This window comes from Zeus faber, assembly GCF_960531495.2.
Source record: "Zeus faber genome assembly, chromosome: 9".
Taxonomy (NCBI): Eukaryota; Metazoa; Chordata; class Actinopteri; order Zeiformes; family Zeidae; genus Zeus; species Zeus faber.
In genome coordinates, this window is record NC_137197.1 from 28,630,015 (window position 1) to 28,652,987 (window position 22,973).

General features: G+C 45.2%; 2 protein-coding genes across 3 annotated transcripts; both read right to left on the bottom strand.

Annotated features, from left to right (window-relative positions):
• Positions 1–2,506: 2,506 nt before the first annotated feature.
• ywhae1 (tyrosine 3-monooxygenase/tryptophan 5-monooxygenase activation protein, epsilon polypeptide 1) lies at positions 2,507–13,766 on the bottom strand. Of its 2 annotated transcripts, XM_080007359.1 has the most exons (7): positions 13,536–13,766; positions 11,294–11,493; positions 10,039–10,145; positions 9,709–9,915; positions 6,889–7,025; positions 6,465–6,500; positions 2,507–3,838 (listed from the first exon to the last, which is right to left on the bottom strand). In XM_080007359.1, the coding sequence occupies exons 1-6, from the start codon at positions 13,597–13,599 to the stop codon at positions 6,493–6,495; spliced, it is 723 nt and encodes a 240-aa protein (XP_079863485.1). In that variant the 5' UTR covers positions 13,600–13,766; the 3' UTR covers positions 2,507–3,838; positions 6,465–6,492. The 2 variants fall into 2 exon arrangements, with proteins under 2 accessions (XP_079863485.1, XP_079863484.1); XM_080007358.1 differs by lacking the exon at positions 6,465–6,500 and having other exon boundaries at positions 13,536–13,765.
• A 2,092-nt stretch (positions 13,767–15,858) lies between these two features.
• Positions 15,859–21,520, bottom strand: crk (v-crk avian sarcoma virus CT10 oncogene homolog). Its single transcript, XM_080007360.1, has 3 exons — positions 21,047–21,520; positions 19,766–20,346; positions 15,859–16,351 (listed from the first exon to the last, which is right to left on the bottom strand). Exons 1-3 carry the CDS (start codon positions 21,264–21,266, stop codon positions 16,214–16,216), a joined length of 939 nt encoding a protein of 312 aa, XP_079863486.1. The 5' UTR covers positions 21,267–21,520; the 3' UTR covers positions 15,859–16,213.
• Between the last annotated feature and the right edge of the window lie 1,453 nt (positions 21,521–22,973).

The window sequence follows — 22,973 nt, forward strand, 5'->3', positions numbered from 1 at the left end:
GAACAAGAAATTGCTCAATTATTTTATAGAGCCCCCTCCCAATATCAAACTATGTCAAAGGTGTATTTCCAGATAGGACGGAACTTGCTGGCGGTCTCGCGTTTCCCTCAGAAGGACCATGAAGCTCCAGAGTGGAGCTGAAACTATTGACCAAATATGTGGTCCTATGGTCACCTATGGTCACCTTTGGTCACTTACGGTCAGCTTTGGTTAGCTATGTCACCTTTGGTCACCTATGGCCAGCTATGGTCACCTATGGTCAGCTATGGTCACCTATGGTCAGCTATGGTCAACTTTAGTCACCTATGGTCAGCTATGGTCACCTATGGTTAGCTGTGGTCACCTATGGTTAGCTTTGGTCACCTATGGTCATCTATGGTTACCTATGGTCACCTTTGGTCACTTATGGTCAGCTATGGTCACCGATGGTTACCTATGTTTACCCGATGTCTACGCACTTCTCATCAACGCTCCTTACTTAATATCTCAGTGTTTTACAGAAGCCCTGAACCGACGGTTTCAAGGTATCGGGTGAAAAGCGATAGATAGATAGAACACCATTACAATCAATAACAGGGGAGCTTCACCAAGGGCTGAAGGACTCAACGACCAAAGAGGTTTCATCAAATGACGTTCTGTTATTTGGAATAAACGTCCACTAAAAAACCATCACAGGGATAGAATGACATCGAAAAGCGACCTTGGAAGCTACATGTTGGCCATGTAAGTGGAGCTGCAGATGCTGACATCAGCCACCGCCCTTCACTCCTGACGGGCAGATCTCAAACGGCCCGAGGTCAGATTCTCGCATTCTCTTCGGAAAGTTGTTTCAGGACAGACCATCGTGTTCTTTGACACCAAAAAAGGCTGTTTGCTTCTATTGCGAACTGCTCCATCTCTGCTGCCAGAGGGGAACATGTTATCTATCGTCCCATCGCCCCCACTCCTGTGCCCCGCAGTCGGCCAAGCGCTGGTGGAAATCTGCCAGGTGGAGAACCGAGTAGGAGAGTGAGGTGCTGATTTACACCACGTCCAGGTTGAGACTCATTTATTTTGTTCATTACAATAAAAAAAATAGAACTTTCGTTGTCAGGTCATGCAAAAAAAAAACAAAAAAACAATTCCAGCCCAAAAGACTGGGCGAAATTTCTGCTGTTCCAACCAATAGATCAAATTTATGAGATCTCATGTAATCCCAATCACAGTCCTCTATTAGGAACAATGGTTATATAGTAATATGATATAATTTTAAAGTTACGAAGTGTTATTTTTTTGAAATGCACTGCATCAACAGCAGAAAAAAGAAATTAAAAAGTAAGTTATTTCTAGCAAGTAAATACTTAGTTCTTGCACATTATATTACAATAAATAGTCTATACAATATTATAAAACCATAGCTTAATATATTATGATTTTTCTGATGTTTGGAAATTTCTTGCAGGTGTATGTGACAAATAATCCCTTGAATTTGAACTAAATGCTTTATTATATTTGACACCCAAACCTCAAGGCCTGCAGAGGGAGCTAGAGGAGCTGCTGCAGAGCCCTCCGCTCGGGGGAGATGATGAGATGATGCAAACAGTAGGGAAAAAAAAAGTCCCATCCGTAGATGTTGTCAGGTGGGGTTTGGGAAGTAGCCTAATCTGATTTGATCTAATCTGGAGATGTCTCTTTATCACTGACTCTTGACAGCGATAAAAATCAAATAGCGGAGGGCGTTTCCACCCAAAAACCTCTGGAGCGTTCAACTGCCAACGGATTTCACTGTGCTCTGCTGATTTCACTCTCCAAATTCAGAGGAGATGGACTTCCACCCCATGTGGTTGGGAAATGCATCAAAACTATCATAAAGCCCACTGTCTGCTCTCCCACGTTTGCTTCCGAAAAGGTTAGAAAACGCCATGAGAGGTTTAAACCGATCCGTCTCACTCAGCGGGGGACGCAAGAAGCTGTAAGTGACCTCGGTCCGCTGCAGGCTTATTTTCCCCCCAGGAGGCTGTTTTCTCAATTGGCCTGTGCTACCCTTTGCCCTGTCCAAGAGGTTCTTCGACTTTGCCTTGGGGAAATACAACACACAGACGAAAATGTTTCCTGTAGCATGTAATAATTGCCTACCGTGCGTATCGTCAGGAGAAAGGGAATTAAGGAGGATGAGCGGGACTCTCCTGACGACCATCTCCGAGCACCGTTAAGGCTCAGGGTTTACATAAGTACATTTTTTAAATAAATAAGTCATCGCACTCCAGCGTGACCCCGCGGGGCCACGGCCATTAAGGCCGCATCTTCCTGGGGTTTGAAGCACTATAAATAGAGGACAGACTGATGATTGCGCTCAGGGCATCACCGAAGATCACTCGTCTCCTTATTTGAGGATGCGTTTGCGCCCTCGTTGCATACACTGAACAGAGAAATCAAGGGGATTTTATTTTATTTTTTTTTAAACCAAGAATAAGCGCAGCATCCGGGTTCGCCAAAGCATCGCAAAGAAAAGAGACCAGATGGACTGTAATGTTTAATTTAGATTGTTTAATGTTAATTCCATGCTGTGTTTCAGTAAGAACATTACAGATTTCCCCCATCTGTGGCTCCAGTCAGATATCCAGTAGTACAAATCAGCTCCAAGTTACACATAATGAAGCAAAATAAAAAGGAGAGAAATCTAGAAAAAACGGCTGAGAAAAACATTAACTCTCTTTAGAATCTTTTTTTTTTTTTGTAAAAAGGAAGGGGTGAAGCCAGAGAACAGAATATTTTGTCAGCCCCGTGTGCATGCAAATGCTGACAATCATGATTTTTTTTTTTTTTAAGTTTGTCGTCAATTATCTGGGGCCACATTGAGACTTGCCTTTCACAGGAGTGACAGCAAAAACAAACAAAAAAAAAAAAAGGTTCAATAATCAGTTTTTTTTTCCTGTCGTAAACCACCGGCTAACAAAAGTCAGCCTTCCGAAAGAAAAAAATACGTCTGCACAGATACAGTATTTCAGCACAAAATACAGTCCAGGGACGACTCAAACAAACAAACAAACAAAAAAACAAGATTACAGAATCACTATGGTGTAAAAGTTAAGCATATGTTTGCCCCACGTGGATATCGCAAATTTCGCCAACTTCCTCCGACAGGCTAAGTTAACAAAAAGGGCACTTTTTTTTTGCCCATAAAAATGTAAAATGATTTGCATCTGACAATTCACTAAAAACAGAGATAAAACAGCTCCCATAACTAATAGTCAGTCAACATATCAGTAATAAAAGTTAATTTCTGTAATTACATTAAGAAAAAAAATTCTCAATACATCCAGCAACTGATAAAAATATTGAGGAAAACAAAAAAAAACAAAGAAAAAAAACCAAAACAATACAATATAATGAAAACAAAGATACCATTTCCAAACTCCTTGTACCAAGAACAAAAAACAAAACAAACAAACAAAAAAGAAAAATTAAATTCCAGGGACTCTTTCTATATCTTTGCCTTTCTCACATTGTATATACTGTCTCAATTAAGTGGTATTTACTTGAAATTAATTAAAGGGCTAATAGAAAAAATAAAAAGGAAAAAATAACCTCAACTCTGCGGCCCTCTCGGGTCAAGGAGCTACCGAGTTTTGGGGAAAGGACAGAGAGAAATCCTCAAGGAGAGGGAGGAGGGCGGGGCAGTCGAAGGAAGGAGAAGTGGGGGTAGTAACGGAGAGGCGACGGGTAAGGGACGGAGGGAGGAAGGGGTGAGGAGTGTGAGGAGGTGAAGGGAAGGTCTCAAGTTGTTGGCTGTTGGTGGCATCGTCTCACTGGGCCTCGTCCTCAACGTCTTGCAGCGCCTCTTTATTCTGTTCTTCACCTGCGGGGGGACGGGCAACTTGTTATCAGTTCATTTCACACGCTTTGCTCATCTCAAACAGTGCACGGTGTGGGGGTCACATCTGCGTGACGGTGGGGGTCAATTTATCACGCTGGATATTCAGTCAACTGGATACGAGTCGACGTGAAGGATTCCACCGTTTTGTTTGGTTTGGTTTTGTTTGGTTCGTTTTGTTCGCGTCGCTTCCTTCATTTTGTTTCTCACACACTGACCGGGATTGAAGGTTTCTCCGAGTGAAGTGAAGTCGAGTGAAATGACCACGTGCGTGAACTCGGGCCAAAGTCAGCCGGGGCTGTGTGCCGGCGCGGACAACGTTTTTCATGTGGTGAACGTCACGTGATGGTGAACGAGCCAGAGTGAGCGCTCGTTTTCGAAAAAGCCCACGCGCCGCCAGCCTCGTCATCACATGCAAGTCGACCCGAGGTCTTCCGCCCCAAAACTCTTGGCACGCATCACGACTCGGCCGGGACTGCCGATGCCGTCCACACATTGGAGCAACCGCTCAAAGGTTCACTACATTTTTATTCTTTGCGCCAAGACACAGGTGTAGCGTTGCAGCTTGAGGCCGGCCAAATAGTTTAGATAACTAAAAATACGTTTCCATATCACTTTTAGTGTTTCGATTTTTATGTCACATAACAATTAACACACATTAAACCAAAGCCAATAAATACCAATAAATCTGTACTTGTTTATCTTTAGCTGCTGCCAATTTTCCTCAGAGGGGACCTTCATCTGGTTTGGCATTCGAAAATTACAACAAAAATATTTTGCTGCTAATAATCACACCACATTTGTCTGGCAGACAGTCTAGAACCCTGACACCAAGCGCTTGTTTCACACAGGACTTTTCAGTTTGAAAGCAAATTTACACAGATCAGCCATAATATTAAAACCACCGCTGATAGCCACTAATATTCGGCAGTTCCCTCTCATGCCGCCAAAACAGCTCTGACCCGTGGAGGCATGGACTCCACAAGACCTCTGAAGGTGTCCTGTGGTATCCGGCCTCAAGACGTTAGCAGCAGATCCTTTAAGTCCTGGAAGTTGTGAGGTGGGGCCTCTATGGATCAGGCTTGTTGTTCCAGCACATCCCACAGATGCTCGATTGGACTCTAACTCCGGCCATCCACATGATGTAGAAGAAAACATGATTCATCAGACCAGGCCACCTTCTTCCATTGCTCCATGGTCCAGTTCTGATGCTCACGTGTCCATTGTAGGAGCTTTCAGTGGTGGACAGGGGTCAGCATGGACACTCTGACCGGTCTGTGGTTACACAGCCCCATACACAGCAAGCTGTGCTGCACTGTGTGTTCTGACACCTTTCTACCAAAGCAGCATTAACTTTTTCAGTAATTTGTGCTACAGCAGCTCTTCTGTGGGATCGGAGCAGACGGGATAGACTTCATTCCCCAGGTGCATCAATGAACTCATGAGCGCCCATGACCCTGTCGTCGGTTCACAGGTTGTCCTTCCTTGGAGCACTTTTGGTAGGTACTAACCACTGCATGCTGGGAACACCCCACAAGACCTGCTGTTTTGGAGATGCTCTGACCCAGTCGTCTAGCCATCACAATTTGGCTCTTGTCAAAGTCTCTGCGATCCTTACGCTTGCCCATTTTCCCGGCTTCCAACACATTAACTTCAAGAACTGACTGTTCACTTGCTGCCTAATATATCCCACACCTCGACAGGTGCCATTGTCACAAGATGAGCAATGTAATTCTCTTCACCTGTCGGTGGTTGTAATGTTGTGGCTGATCAGTGCATTTGTCCAGGAGGATTAACCATAAACGACAGCTTTGTTTCTCGTTAATTTTCACCCAAGGCCCGATTGAAACTGGCCCCAGCATAACCTTCAATAATCCTTTCAGCCTCACCAATGTCGAATGTGGGCTAATGAGATTCACTTTTACTGCACAGCCGAATATTACCTCTGTCGCCTTGGTGAGAATGCACAACAAAGTAGACCTTCTGATAGGATCTGGTCGGACGTACTCGTGCTAATAACTTGCAACTGGACCCAAGAGCATTAAACTGTCAGTAAACGCATTTGGAACAATTCAGAACTTGACGGATAAGTTTCACCTAACGGAAGTGTACTCTTCAACTTTGTGAAATAACGGCTTTGAGAGATCTTACAAACTGGTTGCGCAGTGCAACGAGCGGCAAAGCCAACTCCAAGTTCTCCCAGTGAGGCCTGATTCATTTAGTCAATGATTTCGAGTCCATCCTGTGAGCCCTACAGTGGATCTTGAATTTGAAAATCACCAGCATAGTGAACACGGTGTCGAGGAAAAATGTCTGTCATGCACTAGAATGCAGTAAAGCCCGGCTCCTCATGTGCATACCGGTTTAACAGCCACTCTACGCAAACATTTCTAAAGGCTCGGCCGGAGTGTCAGCGTCCCGAAAAGGACTGTTTCCCCAATCCCCGCGGAGCCACGCCCTCCAGCAGTTTCAACAGGACTCACAGAAGTGACAAAGCGGCGGCCGTGTGGGTGGGTGTGTGTGTGTGTGCGCGCGCGAGTTCTGAGTGTGGGGTGGAAGAAGAGTGCAGCCACACACGCACGCGGCAAGGCCAGGGTGAGCGACAACTTACAAAGTACAGTTAACATGGGTTTGATCCTTTAGGACTCTACAGCAGAGGGAATGAGAGAGACAAGAGAGATGAGTCACACAAAGAAAAGAAAGAAAAGAAAGAATATAGGTAGCAGTGGTGATGGTAGAGAACATTCGAGGAGCAGTGAGCTCCCAAAGGGGAACTGCCAGAGGAGCAATGAAGGGAAAAGAGGAATGTATGGTGGATTTTAAAAAGAACAAAAAGCTTTGGGATGGGAGGGAGCGCCAGGTTAGGACCATTCTGGGCATGGTGTCTGGACGCCTGTATAGGGAACCTCGACTTAATTGTGTTGTGTAACCGCGAGAAAACTCAAGAGTGATGAGTTAGTAGCTGGACATTACAGACGGTCGGCCCTGGGGACAGAGAGACGGCAGGCGAGGAGGACGACGTTTTTACAACTCACCGTCTCCCTGCATGTCTGAAGTCCATAGTGTGAGGTTGTCGCGTAACAACTGCATGATAAGTGTGGAGTCCTTGTAGCTCTCTTCGCTCAGTGTGTCCAGCTCTGTGATGGCGTCGTCGAACGCCGCCTTCGCCAACCTGAGCAGGAGATCAGAGGGTCATTTTAGCCATGGAGCAGTGGACCGCCACACCACAAAGGACAAAGAGGACGAGACAAGACAACTCCAATTTGAGTATTTCACCTCTTCAGAGTCAGAAGACAAAAATTTTTAAAAAGGAGGTTTACGACAGTGAGTAGATGACTCAAAGGTATTTTTTTTAAGCTAAGGAGAGAATGTTTTTTACTTTAACACCAGTGACTTTGAACTCTGCATTTCCAAATTCCAATATAAGAAAAGTAGATTTTAGGAACCTCCATCAAGGTCATGGTGGTATTGATATTGATTTTATCTTCATAGGGATGAAAGAAAACCCCAAAAAAACAGCAGTATCGTAATTGTTTTTTGTTAATTTATATGGGTGCCATTTCTTAAGCAGGGCCTTTAAAACAATTATATATACGTTTATAGCACATTAGTTGTATAGCACACATTCAATCTAGAATTAACGTGTGCTATATAACTTAATGACTAGTTAACAAGCACAAAACTCAACTCTCATGGTAGAAATCAAGACCCTATTTAAATACAAAGAACAAATATGCTGTGTGTGTGTGTTTGTGTGTGTGTGGGTTGAAGTTCATTGTTATAAGTTCATGTGATTGGAGGGAGGTGTCCAGGATGCTGTGGAAGGAGAGGAGTGTGGGAAGTGAGGGGAGCGCTGGGTGCGAGTCGAAGCGAGAGACCATAAGATGGGATGTGGCTATCCCAGGTTGTTTTTTTCTGACTGGACACCCCAACTCCAGGGTAGTTGTAACCCTGCTGCAGGCAATAAAAGCGGCTTCAGCGACACGGAGTCTGTTCAACCCCGCCGCGCGTGACAGTATTATCAAACAGTGTATTAAAAAACATTTAAATTGCTGTTGCTTCCTATACTCCGCCTCTCCAACATTGACGCGTCTGGGACGCTTCACCAAGTAGCCGGTGGAAAACTGTGCTGCATGCCGCGGCCGTACGATACGCCAACACGTCCGTTGGACTTCTTCCATGAAGGTTTGTCACCTAGAAAAGGTTTAAATTGCATGTATATTCAAAGTGTACCGATAATGTGTCACTAGAGAAGAACAATCTGTACTGTATCGATATGTACTCCCACACTTAAGGGGCTTTCTTAAATGATGCAGTGTGCGCTGCGCTCACCGCTTGGTGTTGCGCAAATGCAGATCAGGACTTCCATAGGACACAAGCTCATGCCGGAGGTTACTTGTTATATCTTTTATCTTCTGAAATAAATTATCGTTTGGTATTAACAATTAACTGTTGTCATTACTTCTGCAACAGGAGGAGTGTTTAAGATATTATTTTAAGTTTGATATGTAATATGTTAATTTATTACATTTATATATTATGGTATTGCTCCTGCAAAAGCATCACATGAAATGTCTTCACATATTCATATATTATTTCAATGACAGTGAGAAAGGGAATAGTCATGATCATGTCTTGTAGGTAATATTTATTGGCCATGAGTCATATCGCTAATCATCACTGCATTTATCGGAAACTTTATTTGGTCTGATATGATTGCAGATAAAAATAAATAAATATATAAATGCGCTCTTCTGGCTCTGATGCAGCTGCCTCTCACTCTCTGCAGCATTATCGGATTCATTGCCGCAAAATGTACCCCAATTGTGATGATTGAACGGTAGGAATCTGAAATACCGATGTGCCTAAGAAAGAAGTTGCCTAAAACAGCCAGTAAAAGGAGCTAGTCGCTTTTATTGTGGAAAAAAATTCTAATAAAATAAAAATAGGCACGGTCTTAAAATAATTCCACAACGCAGGCAACACTTCTCACTCACTAGGATGTCATTGCTGTTATGTGATGTCATGAAGGAGCTGTGGATACAGCGGCAGCTAGGGGAGGGACTGTAGGTGCAGCTGTCCTATCACATGAGCGGCATCAGATCAATTGACAAAAAAAAAAACTGACAAACATTGTTTGTAAACAGTAAAATGTACCTGTCTTGGGGACCTAATTAATTGATTAATTAATTAATCAATCTAATTGAATCTATTTAAAATTTCAGTTCAGTTTACAAGAAATGGAGCTAGGGGCTCCCTGCACTTTATTTTTCCAAATATAATGTTCAAATGTTCCGTTTACTAGTAAAGGATGTTTTGTGTTGGAGCTTGTGTTACTGCAAATTTTGACACAAAATGTTTTATTTTTACTGCAAATGTAGATCGGTCCCAAATATCGGTTATCGTATCGGCCCTGAAAAAAATCATATCTCTCGATCCCTTATTTAAACACACACCTGGTCTGCCCACTTGGTAGGAAACCGTTTTCCATGACAGGGATTTCCCTCCAAAGTCCTGATAAACTCGTAAAGTCGGGTTGGAGAGCTCGGGGAATTCGGACACCGTTATTATCAGTTTGTCCTCCATATTACACAGATACTTCCTGTCTGCTTCACCTCTTGTTTCTATTGACCCAACGGGAATTATGTCACGGCGCACCGCACCAATACACAACAATGGAGTTTAGAGCACAGTGCGCACCGCGTCCTATGTGAAGGGTTAGAGGGAAAAAAAAACAGATCAGTTTGATTCCAGAAACTTCCGTTCTCGTTCTAGCTATAGCAGGAGCGCCGTTAAATGAAACTAATGACGCCGGTTGCTGCGGTATCGGCGGCGGCAGCAGCAGCGAGCCTGACCTGCAGGCACGGTCGGGCGAGTTGAGGATCTCGTAGTAGAATACGGAGAAGTTGAGGGCCAGCCCGAGGCGGATGGGATGCGTGGGAGGCAGCTCCGTCATGGCGATGTCGCTGGCGGCTTTGTAGGCTACGAGGCTGTTCTCCGCCGCCTCCTTGCGGTCGTTGCCGGTGGCGAACTCGGCAAGGTACCTGTGGTAGTCCCCCTTCCTGGGGAGGGAATGCAGCCGTAGCACATCAGATGTACGTTCCATTTGTATGCACCTCAGGGCTTAACGTTTAATACGCTGTCCTAATGATGCATTTATTATGAGCATGGCAGGAAGCTCTTACATTTTGTAGTAGAAGACTTTGGACTCTCCCGTGTTAGCAGCAGGGATTAGGTGCTTGTCCAGTACATCCAGAATGTCGTTACAGATGGACTTCAGCTCATTTTCAACCTGCACGTGCACGCACACGCACACGCACACGCACACACACACACAGTTTAAGATTGTTCCTCAATCGGCAATGGGCTAATATGAAGAATGCTGACTGGTGACAGTAATTCCAGTAAGAATTAGTTCCCGACATAGATTATTGGAACAGTAAGGTGAGTATTTTTTTTTAATAAACCAACTCCAACTCTATTACACATCTCTGAATCATACTAGTTCATTGACTGCAGTCCAACAACTTTTCTCAGCTCTCTGACACTCTCTAGCCTCTCCCAGAATTACAGCCAGCTCCTATTTCCCTTTTTCACAGCGGCAAGAGAGGAGAGTGAAGCACCCGCCAACTATGACTCAGAGGATCTGTCTGGAACAGTGATTGTACATATGATTGGATATTATGACTATAGCCATGAGTTCCTAATTCAGGAGAATAATGGGCACCAAATGCCGTTTCAGGGCGATCACGCCTTCTGCTATCAGCCTCCTCTCGCCTCGGTTTTAAAGTATACCGCGGTATCAAGCAACCGCAAGCCTTTCCCTGTAATACCGCAACCCATGGTATAGATTTATGTTGCAAAACTGAAGATGTTATCTTTAATTCACTCTAACCCTAGCAGATGCGTTCCGACATCCTTGTTTACAGCGGCAGAACTGCTTTACACCAACATTTTACGACAGTGCTTTACATTACTTACATGCATGGAAGCCAGTGTAGACAAACATGGCAGAACGGCGCTTCGGAAAATTGCTCATCGGGTGATTACAACATTTGGCCGTCCGCTACCGTGCGGTGGCAACATAACGTGAGGTTAATTAAAGTTAACATCTTAAATTTTGCAAATAAATCGAATTCTGATATAAATGGCGCTTATTTAGGCTCTCCTGTGAAGTTGAGAGCACCGACAAGCACCTTCCTGTGCCGCACCGCATCAGAGGCTTTACCATGTGTTTTTATTTTTTAATATAAACAATTTATTAATGAAATATACAGAAAACAGAGGGGGGAATTAATACCGTGAAATTTCATACCGCTACACCCCTACTCAGAACAGCACACAAAGTCTGGGGTGCCGTAGGGACTGGGATTCCCTTATTCAGCAAAAGAGCTTTTTGTTCAAAACTTGCATTCCGGGTGTCGCCATGGACAACGTTACCATTTGCCTGTATTCCCGGATCATCTTCAGTTTGTCCTCCCCGCCCTTGCTCTCTTCTCTCTGTTCGATACTACTGATTATCCTCCAGGATGCTCTGCGGGCACCGATCACATTCTTGTATGCCACCGACAGGAGGTTCCTCTCCTCCACTGTGAGCTCCACGTCCTTCCCCGCCACCTCCTTCATAGACTCCACCATCTCTGTTGGAGAGATAGCCATGGTCGAGTTTTACCACTGATCTGCCTTCAGGGTTCTGGGAGTAACCATTTTCTCAAAAAAAAAAAAAAAAAAAAAAAAAAAAAAAAGTTTTAATAGCTAAAATACAGTAGAATTGGTCAGAAAATGTAAACCCTTACGTTCTATTTCAATTAACACCAGGGTGTAGAGCAGTGATTCTCAAGCGTTTCCATTTCAAGGGCATTCAACTTGATATGCATTAGGCCACAGGACAGATTTGATAATATTTAAGTCTCTGGGACCCCAATCTCAAAATTCATTTGATTGTTAAATTTGATTTAATCCAAAATGCCATACTGGTCTATAATGTAGTCACAGATATAGCAGTGGACCTATGATTAAAAGTCTTTATTGAACATTCTCTAATGGTGATCATGTATTGTAAATTAAATAATGGTGAAATTGAACTATTAATCATTTTGCTGCACCCCCTTAGAACCTCATGAGGGACCCCTGTGGGTCCCCGGACCCCATGTTGAGAACCACTGGTCTAGAGGGTACCATTCAAACTTTCGTACTATTTTCTTTCCGATGTGAGAGATGAAAACTAGACGTCTGCTTCACAGCCTAACCTTTTGAAGAGGCATAAATGAGCTTATACCGGTGCCAAGTCAATCACCAAAAACGTTGACGAAGGTGGCATTTTTAGGGGGGAGACAGCAGGCAGTGAATGCGTGTGGTATCGCTGCCTTTGAATATTCTAAAATGACCAGATTATTATTCCCAAAGATTTAGACAGAATATGTCTTTTGGAGGCTTACGGAACATAAGCCATATTTGGAAATGTTTACGTCCGAGTCTTGAAAATGTCCAGGTACGGACATACGAGACAGTTTGATGATTATTCCACCAGAAGCTATCATTTCATATTGGACATCAACATCCCAACAGACACACAAACCAATAATATAGCAAAAACATTGTAATACCTAGAGAATATGAATGGTAATATTTTGTAATAAAATTGTCATCATTTAGAGCAATTCATCCTGTTATCCACGCCCCATATTATTGTATACATATTTATTCGTCATGTACAGAAATATCCCATCTTTATTTATATCCACAGGCATATTAGCATCTATACTGCCAGTTTGCCCCTGCCATTGTCTTTCAATTTAATGGCTCATTATGCACGAAGCACATTTTGTATATTGTATATGTATAGATTCTCCCTTTTGAATGTTGTTTTTTTTTTGGCTGTTGAATTTGACTTTTTTTTTGTGGTAATTGTCTGTATAGCAATGCACCAACGCCCGCCAAGGTAGATTTCTGGTATGTGAAAACGCATTTTCCGAAAAAGAAAAACAACAACAAAAAAAAAAACAGATTCCGATTCTGAAACGAGTTAAAAAAAAAAAAAAAGATAGCCGGGAGCAAGTGAACCACAAATCAGATCTTAAATCCACCCTTGGCAAACCCCATGAATGACTCACAGACACTCTCATAACGTTACTGGGCAACGCACCGCCCTGTAACACTAGGCACCATCTAAAAACAGCCTCATGGGGCCGGTGATGGCATACCAGTCTGACGCGGGGTGGTCGGAACTGGTATGGAGGGGGTATTTTCCTCGATCGATCCGTGCCGCTTGGTTGCAGGGGGAACACCCCAGAGAGTGACCAGCCGCCCTCCCACTCGCACACACCGCTTAGCTGGGTTAGCTCGCTAGTTAGCCTAGCACGGTGCACGGAGTTCAATTCTGACAGCTCACGCTCCGATGATCCGCCATTTTGTTGTAGCCCCTCACGCTAGCCCTAGCCCTAGCCGCTGTCAGCAATCGCGAACCCGCTCGCCCCACGCAAACACGAACTCGCATATTAAACGTCTCGTAATTCCACGCCGGGCTACTTCGAGGGCTTAAGCTAAAATTGCCGAACCCCAACGGGCCGCTCGGCTGAGGGGTTAAAGGGCAGTCAGCGCCCCGACTAGCTCGCCGAGGCTAACGCTCGTCAGCTCGGCGAACACGTCCCACACAAGAGTCCGTCCTTTTCAAGTGTCTTACCGTCATAGCGCTCCGCCTGCTCGGCGAGTTTGGCCTTATAGACTAAATCCTCCCGTTCTCCCATGGCGATAGGACCTGCGGGGCGGTGTACGCGAGCTATTTCAACCGAGGGGGGAGTGTAAAAGCACGGCGGTGTGACAGTCAGGTCGGCGGCTCCCAGAAACCAATGGTGAGTGGAGCGGCGTTCCAGCCCACCGGCGGCGCTGCGCTGGGTGGGAGGGAGCAAAGATGGCGGCGGGCTACATCCGGGACCCCGCGCGCGCGCACGCGAATCGCCACATGCCACGCCCTCCACGTGCACGGGGCCGGGACAAAAACGGCACGAGAGCCGCCGCCGCCGCCGCCGCCGCGTCATGGAGCGCATCTGCGTCATGAACCGAGCGCCTGCTTACGACAGAAGTAAGACGAGACAAAGTTCAGATCAAAGTGTGACTAAAACAAAAAAATATATACTTTTTTTTTTTTTTTTAATTTTTTCATGATTTGACTTTATTTGCTATCATGTATACTTCAACACATCACATGCTACAGGAAAAAAAAATGCAATTTTTAATTGTCTCGAAAGAATATAGTGTTATAATAAAAATGGCACGTTTTGCTATCGACGCCATCTCAGTCGGCTTGCGCCGCCCCCCGTTATAGGGAAGGAAACGCGCGACATAATGCAGCGTTACTAAAAATATCCACCTCCCAACGGCGCGATCGGAGGAACGAGTCGAGAATATTGAAACGATGTTGCTAAGCATTTGACATGTGGCGAAGGGTGGATGAATAAGAATGGGTGACGCTGTTGTTAACTACAGATTAAAAAAATATTTTCTTTTTGCACAAAAAAAAAAAAAAACAACCAATCTGTAATAATTCCCAATAATTTGTAAAAAAAAAAAAGGTGGCTGCATTGATTTCTTCAAGAGCTGAGGAATGGCGGAGGGTTGTAAACAGAGAAAAACTCAGGATAGGCTTGAAGCCAAACTCATGTCACCAGAGGCACCACCCGAGCGTTCGCTGATCATTAGGTAAACAAATCAAATTACAAACACCATTGATGGGCGCAAACTCGCCGTGAAAACATTAAGTGCATTCCGTTTAAAAACGACATTTCCATCTTCCTATGCACATGTACTGGCAAAATAATCCTCGGCGAGGAAACGCGTTTCTGTCGACGCCACAGCGCCACCCGCTGGCCGTGTGGGAGAAATCTGTGACGACTCAAAAGGAGCAGGCGTTAAGGGCCAGGTTTGGCCTTTAACCAAGGCAACCCGCTTGAACCCAAACGAGTTTGGCATTACAAGAGTGAAAAACGATGATTGTCAGTAGTGAACTGTACCCTGCACACATCCCCCCCCCCCCCCCCCCCCCGAAAGAGAGAGCCATCCGTACGACCAACATTTTCTGCTCTGCCATTTTGGTTATGTCAACTAAACAAACATGGTGGGCCAAAAAATAAAAATAAAAAATAAAGGCCGGTGAGTCTAAAATGGTTAAAGTTCGGCTATGGAATCACAGACGGATGAGGTGTCACAGAGGTTTAGGTGAAATCTAGGGAGGGAGACAATTCTACATCCCGTGCTGGCAAAGTGGTTCCAGGTGGCACAAAAAAAACAAAACAAAAAAAAAACAAAGAAAAATGCACACACACGCACGCACACACACACGCCCACCTTCTGTAAATTCACCGCAGGAGAGTTCTACTATGCTTCCTAGCTACGCATGGTGGACATGGACAGCCAACCCAGCTTCACACAGTCAGTTCATCTGTTCCGCGCTAGCTCTCCATCCCTCCAGTTCACGGTTGAAGATGAGTGGATTTTATATATATATATATATATATATATATATATAAAATAATAATAATAAAAATCAGCAGAGGGCTAAGAGCGTATGAGGGGAAACCTACAGAGATAAAGGACCGTTTAAGCATGTAATGTAATCACGTAATACTTAATACCTTAGAACAATAAGTTCCTTTTCTTTTTTCTTCCTTCTCTTTCTTACAAAAAGTCTACTTGGTCATTTTGGTGGGGTGGGTGGGTAGTATGGGGGTCCCATGTAGTGTGTTCTCATTTCCGTCTCAGCCAGTCTTGAGGGTCTCCTCGTTTCAGTGCTTGGGTCTGGTGTGCGGCCGTGACGGCATTGGGTTTGTCTTAGCTGCTGGTCTTGAGTCCATTTTGTTTTCTGGCCGTTCAGGTTTGAAAGGGTTCATTTGGGGATTCGGACCGGTCCTAGGTGTGTCAATATGTGCCGTGTGTGTGTGTATATATATAGCAAACCTCATATATCTAAGCCTGGGGAGGGTTTAATTTTTATTTATTTTTTTGCTGTCGACGGGTTCAGGAATGATATGGGATAGGACGGGACAAGGCGGGGGGGGGGGGGGGGGCAATCGGTTTCTCCACGGTCTGTAAGTTTGTGTTCCACTGCACGGGGGTTTCTGTCCATTTCCAGGGGGCCGCGCAGGGCCTCCAGGATGCATTGCCTCAGATTTCACAAAAAAAAACAAAAAAACTGGACCAGTTATGTGAAGGGGTGGTAGAACCTAGAACAGGGGTTGAGCTGGGGAACAGGGAGTGAAAGGCTCTAATGATAGTGTCTATGGAATGGGGGCGGGGGGCAGGGGTGGAGGGGCTGGCGAGGGAAGGAAGGTAGATGGTGGTGGTGGTGGTGGTCAGTGTCTGATCTCAGCTGAGTTCCTCCTCGGTGTTGTGCTGGTCCAGCAGTTTGACGTGCGTGAAAGGGAAGTGGCCGCGCTTGCCTTTGCACTCGCCCTCCCACTGGCCGTTGACGTTGATCTTGGTCACCATCACCATGTCGCCCACCTGTAGAGAACGAGAGCGAAAATGGTCATCAATTCATCACAGGCGCTGCCCAACAGAGGAGATTTTGGTTTTACATTTCAAGACGGGTTAAAGGGACAATGATCGACACATTGGACCAATGATTCTCAACCTTTTTCCAAACCAAGGACCCTCAGTTTGGCACGCGTTAGGGCACGGGTGTCATTAGATGAGATTTTAGCTCTGGGAGCCCAATCGGAGAAGATTTTTTTTATTGTTAGATATGATTTGTGATCCACCGCAGAAAAACCCGCATTGTCGCACATTTCTAAAATCGCCAGGAGCCGCCACATAAGTTGAAAAAAAAAAAAAAACGTTCTAGAAGGAAAATTTGATTTTTTTCAGATTTGCGTTCTTTTGTGTTTTTTTTTTTATCTCAACGTATTTTCAAAACCGAATTTGATTTATAAATAGTAGAAACATGTTAAACCGTGGAGTTAAATATTCCCGTTAGATTACATGGGGAAACACAGTTCACTTACCGAAACGCAACAGCGCGAACACCAATCAATGGTTTCCTTTAAAGCGACCGTCCAGGTGAAGATCATTCCTCCATATTCCATATGACGTTAAGTCACAATGTGAAACCGTTTGGATAGAATTCAACCTTTAAATCTTACTACTTTTACACACACACACACACACACACACACACACAGAGACATTGTGTAGGGGGCGTATACCAACAAGGAACACTTGCTGACGTCACCAAGTGTTGGGAAAACTTTGAGGGTGAATATCTCAGAAACACAGTTTGCCACACCCTCGTCATTAACAAGCCATAAGCTTTCAAGATATTTGCTTGATACGCACAAGTGACTCCTTGTTTTGAAGCTCTGACTCGCCACTTTCAAATAACGTAAAAAAGTCAAACTGCACCAAAAGTACCTAAAATCTGCGGTGGGTCACATTTAGTCCAAACTTCCAATACCTGTCTATACTATAGTTGGGGAGATTAGAGCGATACTAGAATCAAAACAGTCAAGTAACCCAAGTTTAACAACTAATCATTTCGCTGGGGACCCCCTGGAACCTCTCGAAGGACCTCCCCACGGGTCCCCGGACCTCACATGGAGAACAACTATAGCAAACAAACGAGCGCTGGCGACCTGGTTCTACAGAGACCGGGTGAAGGAGTAGCCGACGTTGTGTCTGTCCCAACAGAGTAAATAAGGAGCAAGAAATCGTTCCAATGTCCAAGCACCTGCCACTCGATCCAGTCCAAACTGGGCTCAGTCTGAGATTGCGTCCCTTACATGTACGCGTTAAAATTCGAGTTACGTTAACAAAATCCCTGTGAATAGGTTTGACGTGTGGGCTTCCCAGTGTAATTGTGACAGTTGGAATTACCCCGAAACGCAGACGTCTCCTCAGCCACACAACACCACTTATGAGTTATAGGCCATTGTGAGTCAGGCCACACCCATGTTTAAGGATTTCAAAGAAGGATCCGTGCTTAACCCCATTGTATGCATGTTCAATTTGTAGTGAAATATTATTAATGTTATATATTTTTGGCAGATTAAGGTCGGTCTGAAGATGGGCTTAATGTCCTGCCTTTAGCATCTGTTTACATTAAACACAATATAGCTTCTTTATTGTTATCCGTCTGTATACCTTCTGTTTAAATTGCATACATGTATAAATAATGGTCATACATGCGATTCATTTGAGAAAAAATCTCCCAAACTGTCTTAACGGCAAGTTGAACACCACGACCAGCTTCCGTGAAAGTTGAACTTCCTCCACCTCTGCCGTCATGCCAGAGTGGAAGGACAACCCAATGTTATTATGGAAGCAGCATGGATTACATAGTAGCCTGTATTGTATTGCTGACTTCAGCAAATTAATAATGACAGAAATCAGAATTGTTGAGATTTAATGCACTGTGTAAAGCTTTATGATGCTCTTCTTTTCCCTTAAACCGAAACGCTGCTGTGACCACTGCATAGTCAACACGGTCCCGGCCAGACTACAATGCATGAATGCACAATGGATCGTGGCTCTTCTCCGGTCTCAATTTAACCCAGATTCTGTGGAACATAGGATTCCTTTCGGTTCTGAATAACATTTCGCTGTAGCTGTACATGTTTTTCCAAGGCATTTTCGACATGTCAGAACCCCATCTAGCAACTAGTTGTTATAATTGAGGAAAGTCCCATTGACTGCAGCTAAGTAAAAGGCCTCCACAGCACTTCTCTGGAAGAACAGACAAGACAAGGAACCCTGAGCTAATTATTAACTGTCCGACAGTGCTTTGTTGAGTCATACAAGCGGCCCACTGGTTTATACCACGAAAAAGGGAGATAAACAACACACACCAAAAAAAAAAAAAAAAAAAAAAAACATCCTCTTTGTTCACCAATACCGAAATAGTATCAGCACAGGTGGGTGGGCTGGCGAAACCCAATTCAAGCAACGATCCGGTCTCTTGAGGAAAAAGGAAGCCAACTGTCACCAATGGGAGAATTTCCCTGTAAAATCAAGCTAAGTATTTGGCCTAAAATAGACGCAGGAGGATCACAGCCAGGGAATGAACCGCTACCGGTTCAACAGGGCAGGAGAACGCCGCTTTAAAGATTGTTTCTCCCTTCTTCTGGTGGCAGGGCAGACCCCCCCCCCCCCAAACGGCTCAGCTGCCTCTCTGGCTTCAGAGACGGGAGAGGAAATGGTCCTGTTCCCAAACACAAACTATTTCCTTCCCTGCAACGATCTGCTCCGTGGGAGCCCCCTGCTCCGAGCTTCCGGACTGATTTAACAGGGCCCAGACGCAGTGGGGCGGGAGAGGTTAATAACTGTTCATCTCTCTCTCTCTCTCTCTCTCTCTCTCTCTCTCTCTCTCTCTCTCTCTCTCTCTCTCTCTCTCTCCTCTCTCTCTCTCTCTCTCTCTCTCTCTCTCTCTCTCTCTCTCTCTCTCTCTCTCTCTCTCTCTCTCTCTCTCTCTCTCTCTCTCTCTCTCTCTCTCTCTCTCTCTCTCTCGTGAAAAGAAGCTAATTAATAAACACTACAGACTGATATTGAGACACTCAATCAGCCAGGTGACTTTCATGGACTAATTTGGGAACAGCTGGGAAACATGATAAAACAGATTATCCGGACGGGCGGCACCGGGCGGGCTCAGCACCCTCTGACCTGGATTTCCCTTTTCTCGAGCCCCCCGCGCAAGGAATAATCCAGAGCATTTCAGAGGGAATAACCGAAAGCAAGACAGCGAGGTTTTCACGAGTTGGGGACTTAACTTTGATGGAGTCAGATCCTGTCTGTTAAGGGGACGGGCCATTTTCTCTCCCAGCACAAGCCCAAAAGAGAGAAATTGGACGACGGAGGAATGTTTTGACAAAGTTGCACCAAGTCTGTCTCGTGCTCGCACGCACACAAACACACACACACACTAACCTCCAAGGCCAGGGCAGTCTTGTCATACGCATTTGGCACCCTCCTCTGTGTGGCTCTGGCATACACAGGTCCATTCTGGAGGTTAGGGAGTGGGGTGGGCTGGGCATACTGGCTGGGGTCCCCCAACATGGGAGCTCCCGGCTGGGCTGCGGAGCCATCAGAGTTCCCGAGCGGCGGTCCTCCCGCATTGGGTGCCGCCATCGAGCAGGGAGACGCCGACCGGTACTTCTCCACGTACGGCACCGGGATCATGCCGGCACGGCCTTCGGAATTCTTGGCGTTCCACCACTGCTCCTCCGGCTTCTCTAGGACTCGGAGGACGTCGCCCTTGCGAAATGGGAGGTCCTCCTCGTCATTGCCGGGGAAGTCGAAGAGTGCGCGGACAAACTCATCTTCCAGGCGTTGCGGAGGGGGCCCGCTGTGACCACCACTGTTGGGGCCGACAAAGGAGGCGTGTTTGGACTTATTAACAGGCTCTATCAAGGTGGTGGTGTCCAGGTAGTGAATCTTGTAGAACTCTAGCAGAATAGGGAGAGCCTCAAACTCCTGGTCGCCAATACGAAATCTCGGAGGGGCCAAACCTGGAAAGGGGGGGGGGGGGGGGTGTGAAAGAGATTAGGGACATCACATTCATTTAATTTTAGATGGCGATTGTCGTACAAATAATTGTGATTTACAATTCCATAGTCTTTTGTTGCTAGTTTTATGCCACTATAATAATATAGACTTATAACAGTGTAATAACCATGTTTACCTGTCTCGGATGGGCAATTTGTTGAAATTTGGCAGGAAGTTTTTAACATAAATATTCAGATCGACAGTAAATTTTCCTCAACCCACCTTATGGTAATAATCCACCTTCCATTTATTGAAACGTCGGTTAAATACTCCCTTGACATTTGGATGGAAACGTGCAACTGAAGAATCTAACGATGAGACTAAATGTGACATAATCGCCTGATCTGCTCAAATAATCGCGATCAGGCGATTATGCAATCGTTTTGACAGCTCTGGCGACGATGGTTATTTTCGGCATGACCAGGAAACTACTACGTTTCTTTCGTCCTACGCCTTGAGATAACCTACTCACCCATTGCGAAACATTCCACCTAACGCCCCGCTATCAGTCCTAGATCACACCATACGCACATTGTTGCGCCAGAGCAAGTCACGCAAGAGCGGTCACATCGTCATGATCTCCGGCTTTTAGTGGTAGCGAGGGGCCGGGGGAGGTGAACCCCAGCCGGTCCAGCCCCCTGCAGACCCCCCCCTGTCAATTACCTGGACCCGATTGCCGGTTGTTGGCGATGCTGTTGATGATGTAATGCGACACTTTGGAATTCTCCGACACGGAGAGCACGTAGTCGCCGGGACTGGTGATGGAGTCCCTGACCAGGAACACGCCGTGCCGCTGCCCTTGCAGCAGCGAGACCGCCTCCTGCCTGCTCAGCCGGCCCCAGTACCAGCTGCCGCGGTCCTCTGCGTCGAAGTTGCCGGCCATGTTCCCCACTCCGGAGCCGAGGCTTCGCGGGGCCTTCAACTCATACAAGAAACTTATTCAGCGCCTGGAACACGTTCGGCGAAACAGGCAACATCCGCGACCAAGCCTTCGCTCATCGGTTCGCCAAACAAAAGAACCGCGGGCTCGTATCCCGATGTAGCCTCCCGGTTCGGATTCCGTGGGGATGAAATGTTTCACGTATCTTTACACGTACAACGTGAAGGCGGCTGGGCTTGTGCTACGGTCGAGCGACTGGTGACAACTTAGTTCAAAAAACTGAAATGGCGGATACGGGAAAACAAAAAAAAAAAAGACCCTACTCACCGGACGTGACGTGTCGAATGGGCGGGGCTAATGCGGCGTTCCGCGGAAATTCGGAAATCAGGGAAAACGCGACGTCCCTCGTCCGGAACGTGCGAAGGAACGGCCGTTTAAATCGGGATCCCAAGTCGGAATTCCTACACACCCCTGGAAACACGGCGGTCCCCGTGCGCGGGTTATTTATTTACTTATTCTAAAGCATGTCTCACTTCGACACCGGACTTCCCGCCGAGCATGCTTGGCGTTGCTCGTAGAGAGCGCGCGCTTGTCAAGCAACGGCATATTTGGACAAGACTTCCACGTTTTCCCGAACAGACACGGATGCGGAATGACCGATTTCCGAGGCGTAACGGAACGCGGCATATGACGGCCGTGACCCTCCATGTTGGTGAGGGTCGACGGTGTGTGTTCGTCACACGAAACACGATGTCAAATATTAAATGTAATATCCGTGACGTGCATTTAATATCAATATATGATATATATTCTCATATGTTCAATGTTTTATAGTTAATGTTCTATTTATGTAACAGTATACTCGTGTATTTTATTACACATATACGTATGGAAAGTTGCACAATGTCCTATTTTGTGTGAATCATTGATAGAGGTTGTTTAGGTTGACTGGAGAGTGACAATTGTTTCTATTTGAATCTATCTACCTGTCTGTCTGTCTGTCTGTCTGTCTGTCTGTCTGTCTATCTGCCACTAGATGGCAGTCGCACGCCATCATGTAAGCCGATGGAGTTTGTTTATCGAGTCATCAGGTCCTGCCGTGGTTTTTGACCTTGGTGGGGCTGCGTGCAGTCATATGACTCCCAAGCTGACCGGTGAAGGGCTTTGTCAAGGTGATGAAGCAGGCCTGCCAGGCCTAGTCATCTTGATATATAGTACAATACATATAATACATAGAATACAGGCTTAAAATAATACTATTAATATGAATTATAATATAGGCTAATAATAACAATAATAATTATTATTATACTGATGATCTGATGTTAATAACAGAATATAATAATAATAATAATAATAATAATAATAATAATAATAATAACCTTAATTTATAAGTGCTTTACTAGCAACCCAAGGACACTTTACAAAACCATACTTAACAACTTTGTTGTTGTTCTTAAAGCTGTTATTTTTGAACCCTTATTTAACTGGCCTCTGTGGTCATCATCTCACCAAGAGTTTGCAATCAATAACCATATATGGAGAAATCTTCAGGTTCTCTCAGGAGTTAAAAAAAAAAAAAAAAAAAAAAAAAAAACCCCAAAAAAACACTTGAAAATTTGGATCTAAGCAACATTCCAAAATACTAGAAACCACATGGGTGAAAGGCATAAGCCTGGGTTTCCTCATTAATGTCAGATTGTGCAGCTC

Excerpts from the sequence above, each read along its gene's own strand:
- ywhae1 (XM_080007358.1), bottom strand. The coding sequence starts at position 13,599 with ATGGGAGAACGGGAGGATTTAGTCTATAAGGCCAAACTCGCCGAGCAG. Across the intron at positions 7,026-9,708 it reads TCGCCCGACCGTGCCTGCAG|GTTGGCGAAGGCGGCGTTCG; the intron begins GTCAGGCTCGCT and ends TCTCCTGCTCAG. Across the intron at positions 3,839-6,888 it reads TTCAGACATGCAGGGAGACG|GTGAAGAACAGAATAAAGAG; the intron begins GTGAGTTGTAAA and ends GTCCCCCCGCAG.
- crk (XM_080007360.1), bottom strand. The coding sequence starts at position 21,266 with ATGGCCGGCAACTTCGACGCAGAGGACCGCGGCAGCTGGTACTGGGGC. Across the intron at positions 20,347-21,046 it reads CAACCGGCAATCGGGTCCAG|GTTTGGCCCCTCCGAGATTT; the intron begins GTAATTGACAGG and ends CCCCCTTTCCAG. Across the intron at positions 16,352-19,765 it reads AGACTGCCCTGGCCTTGGAG|GTGGGCGACATGGTGATGGT; the intron begins GTTAGTGTGTGT and ends CGTTCTCTACAG.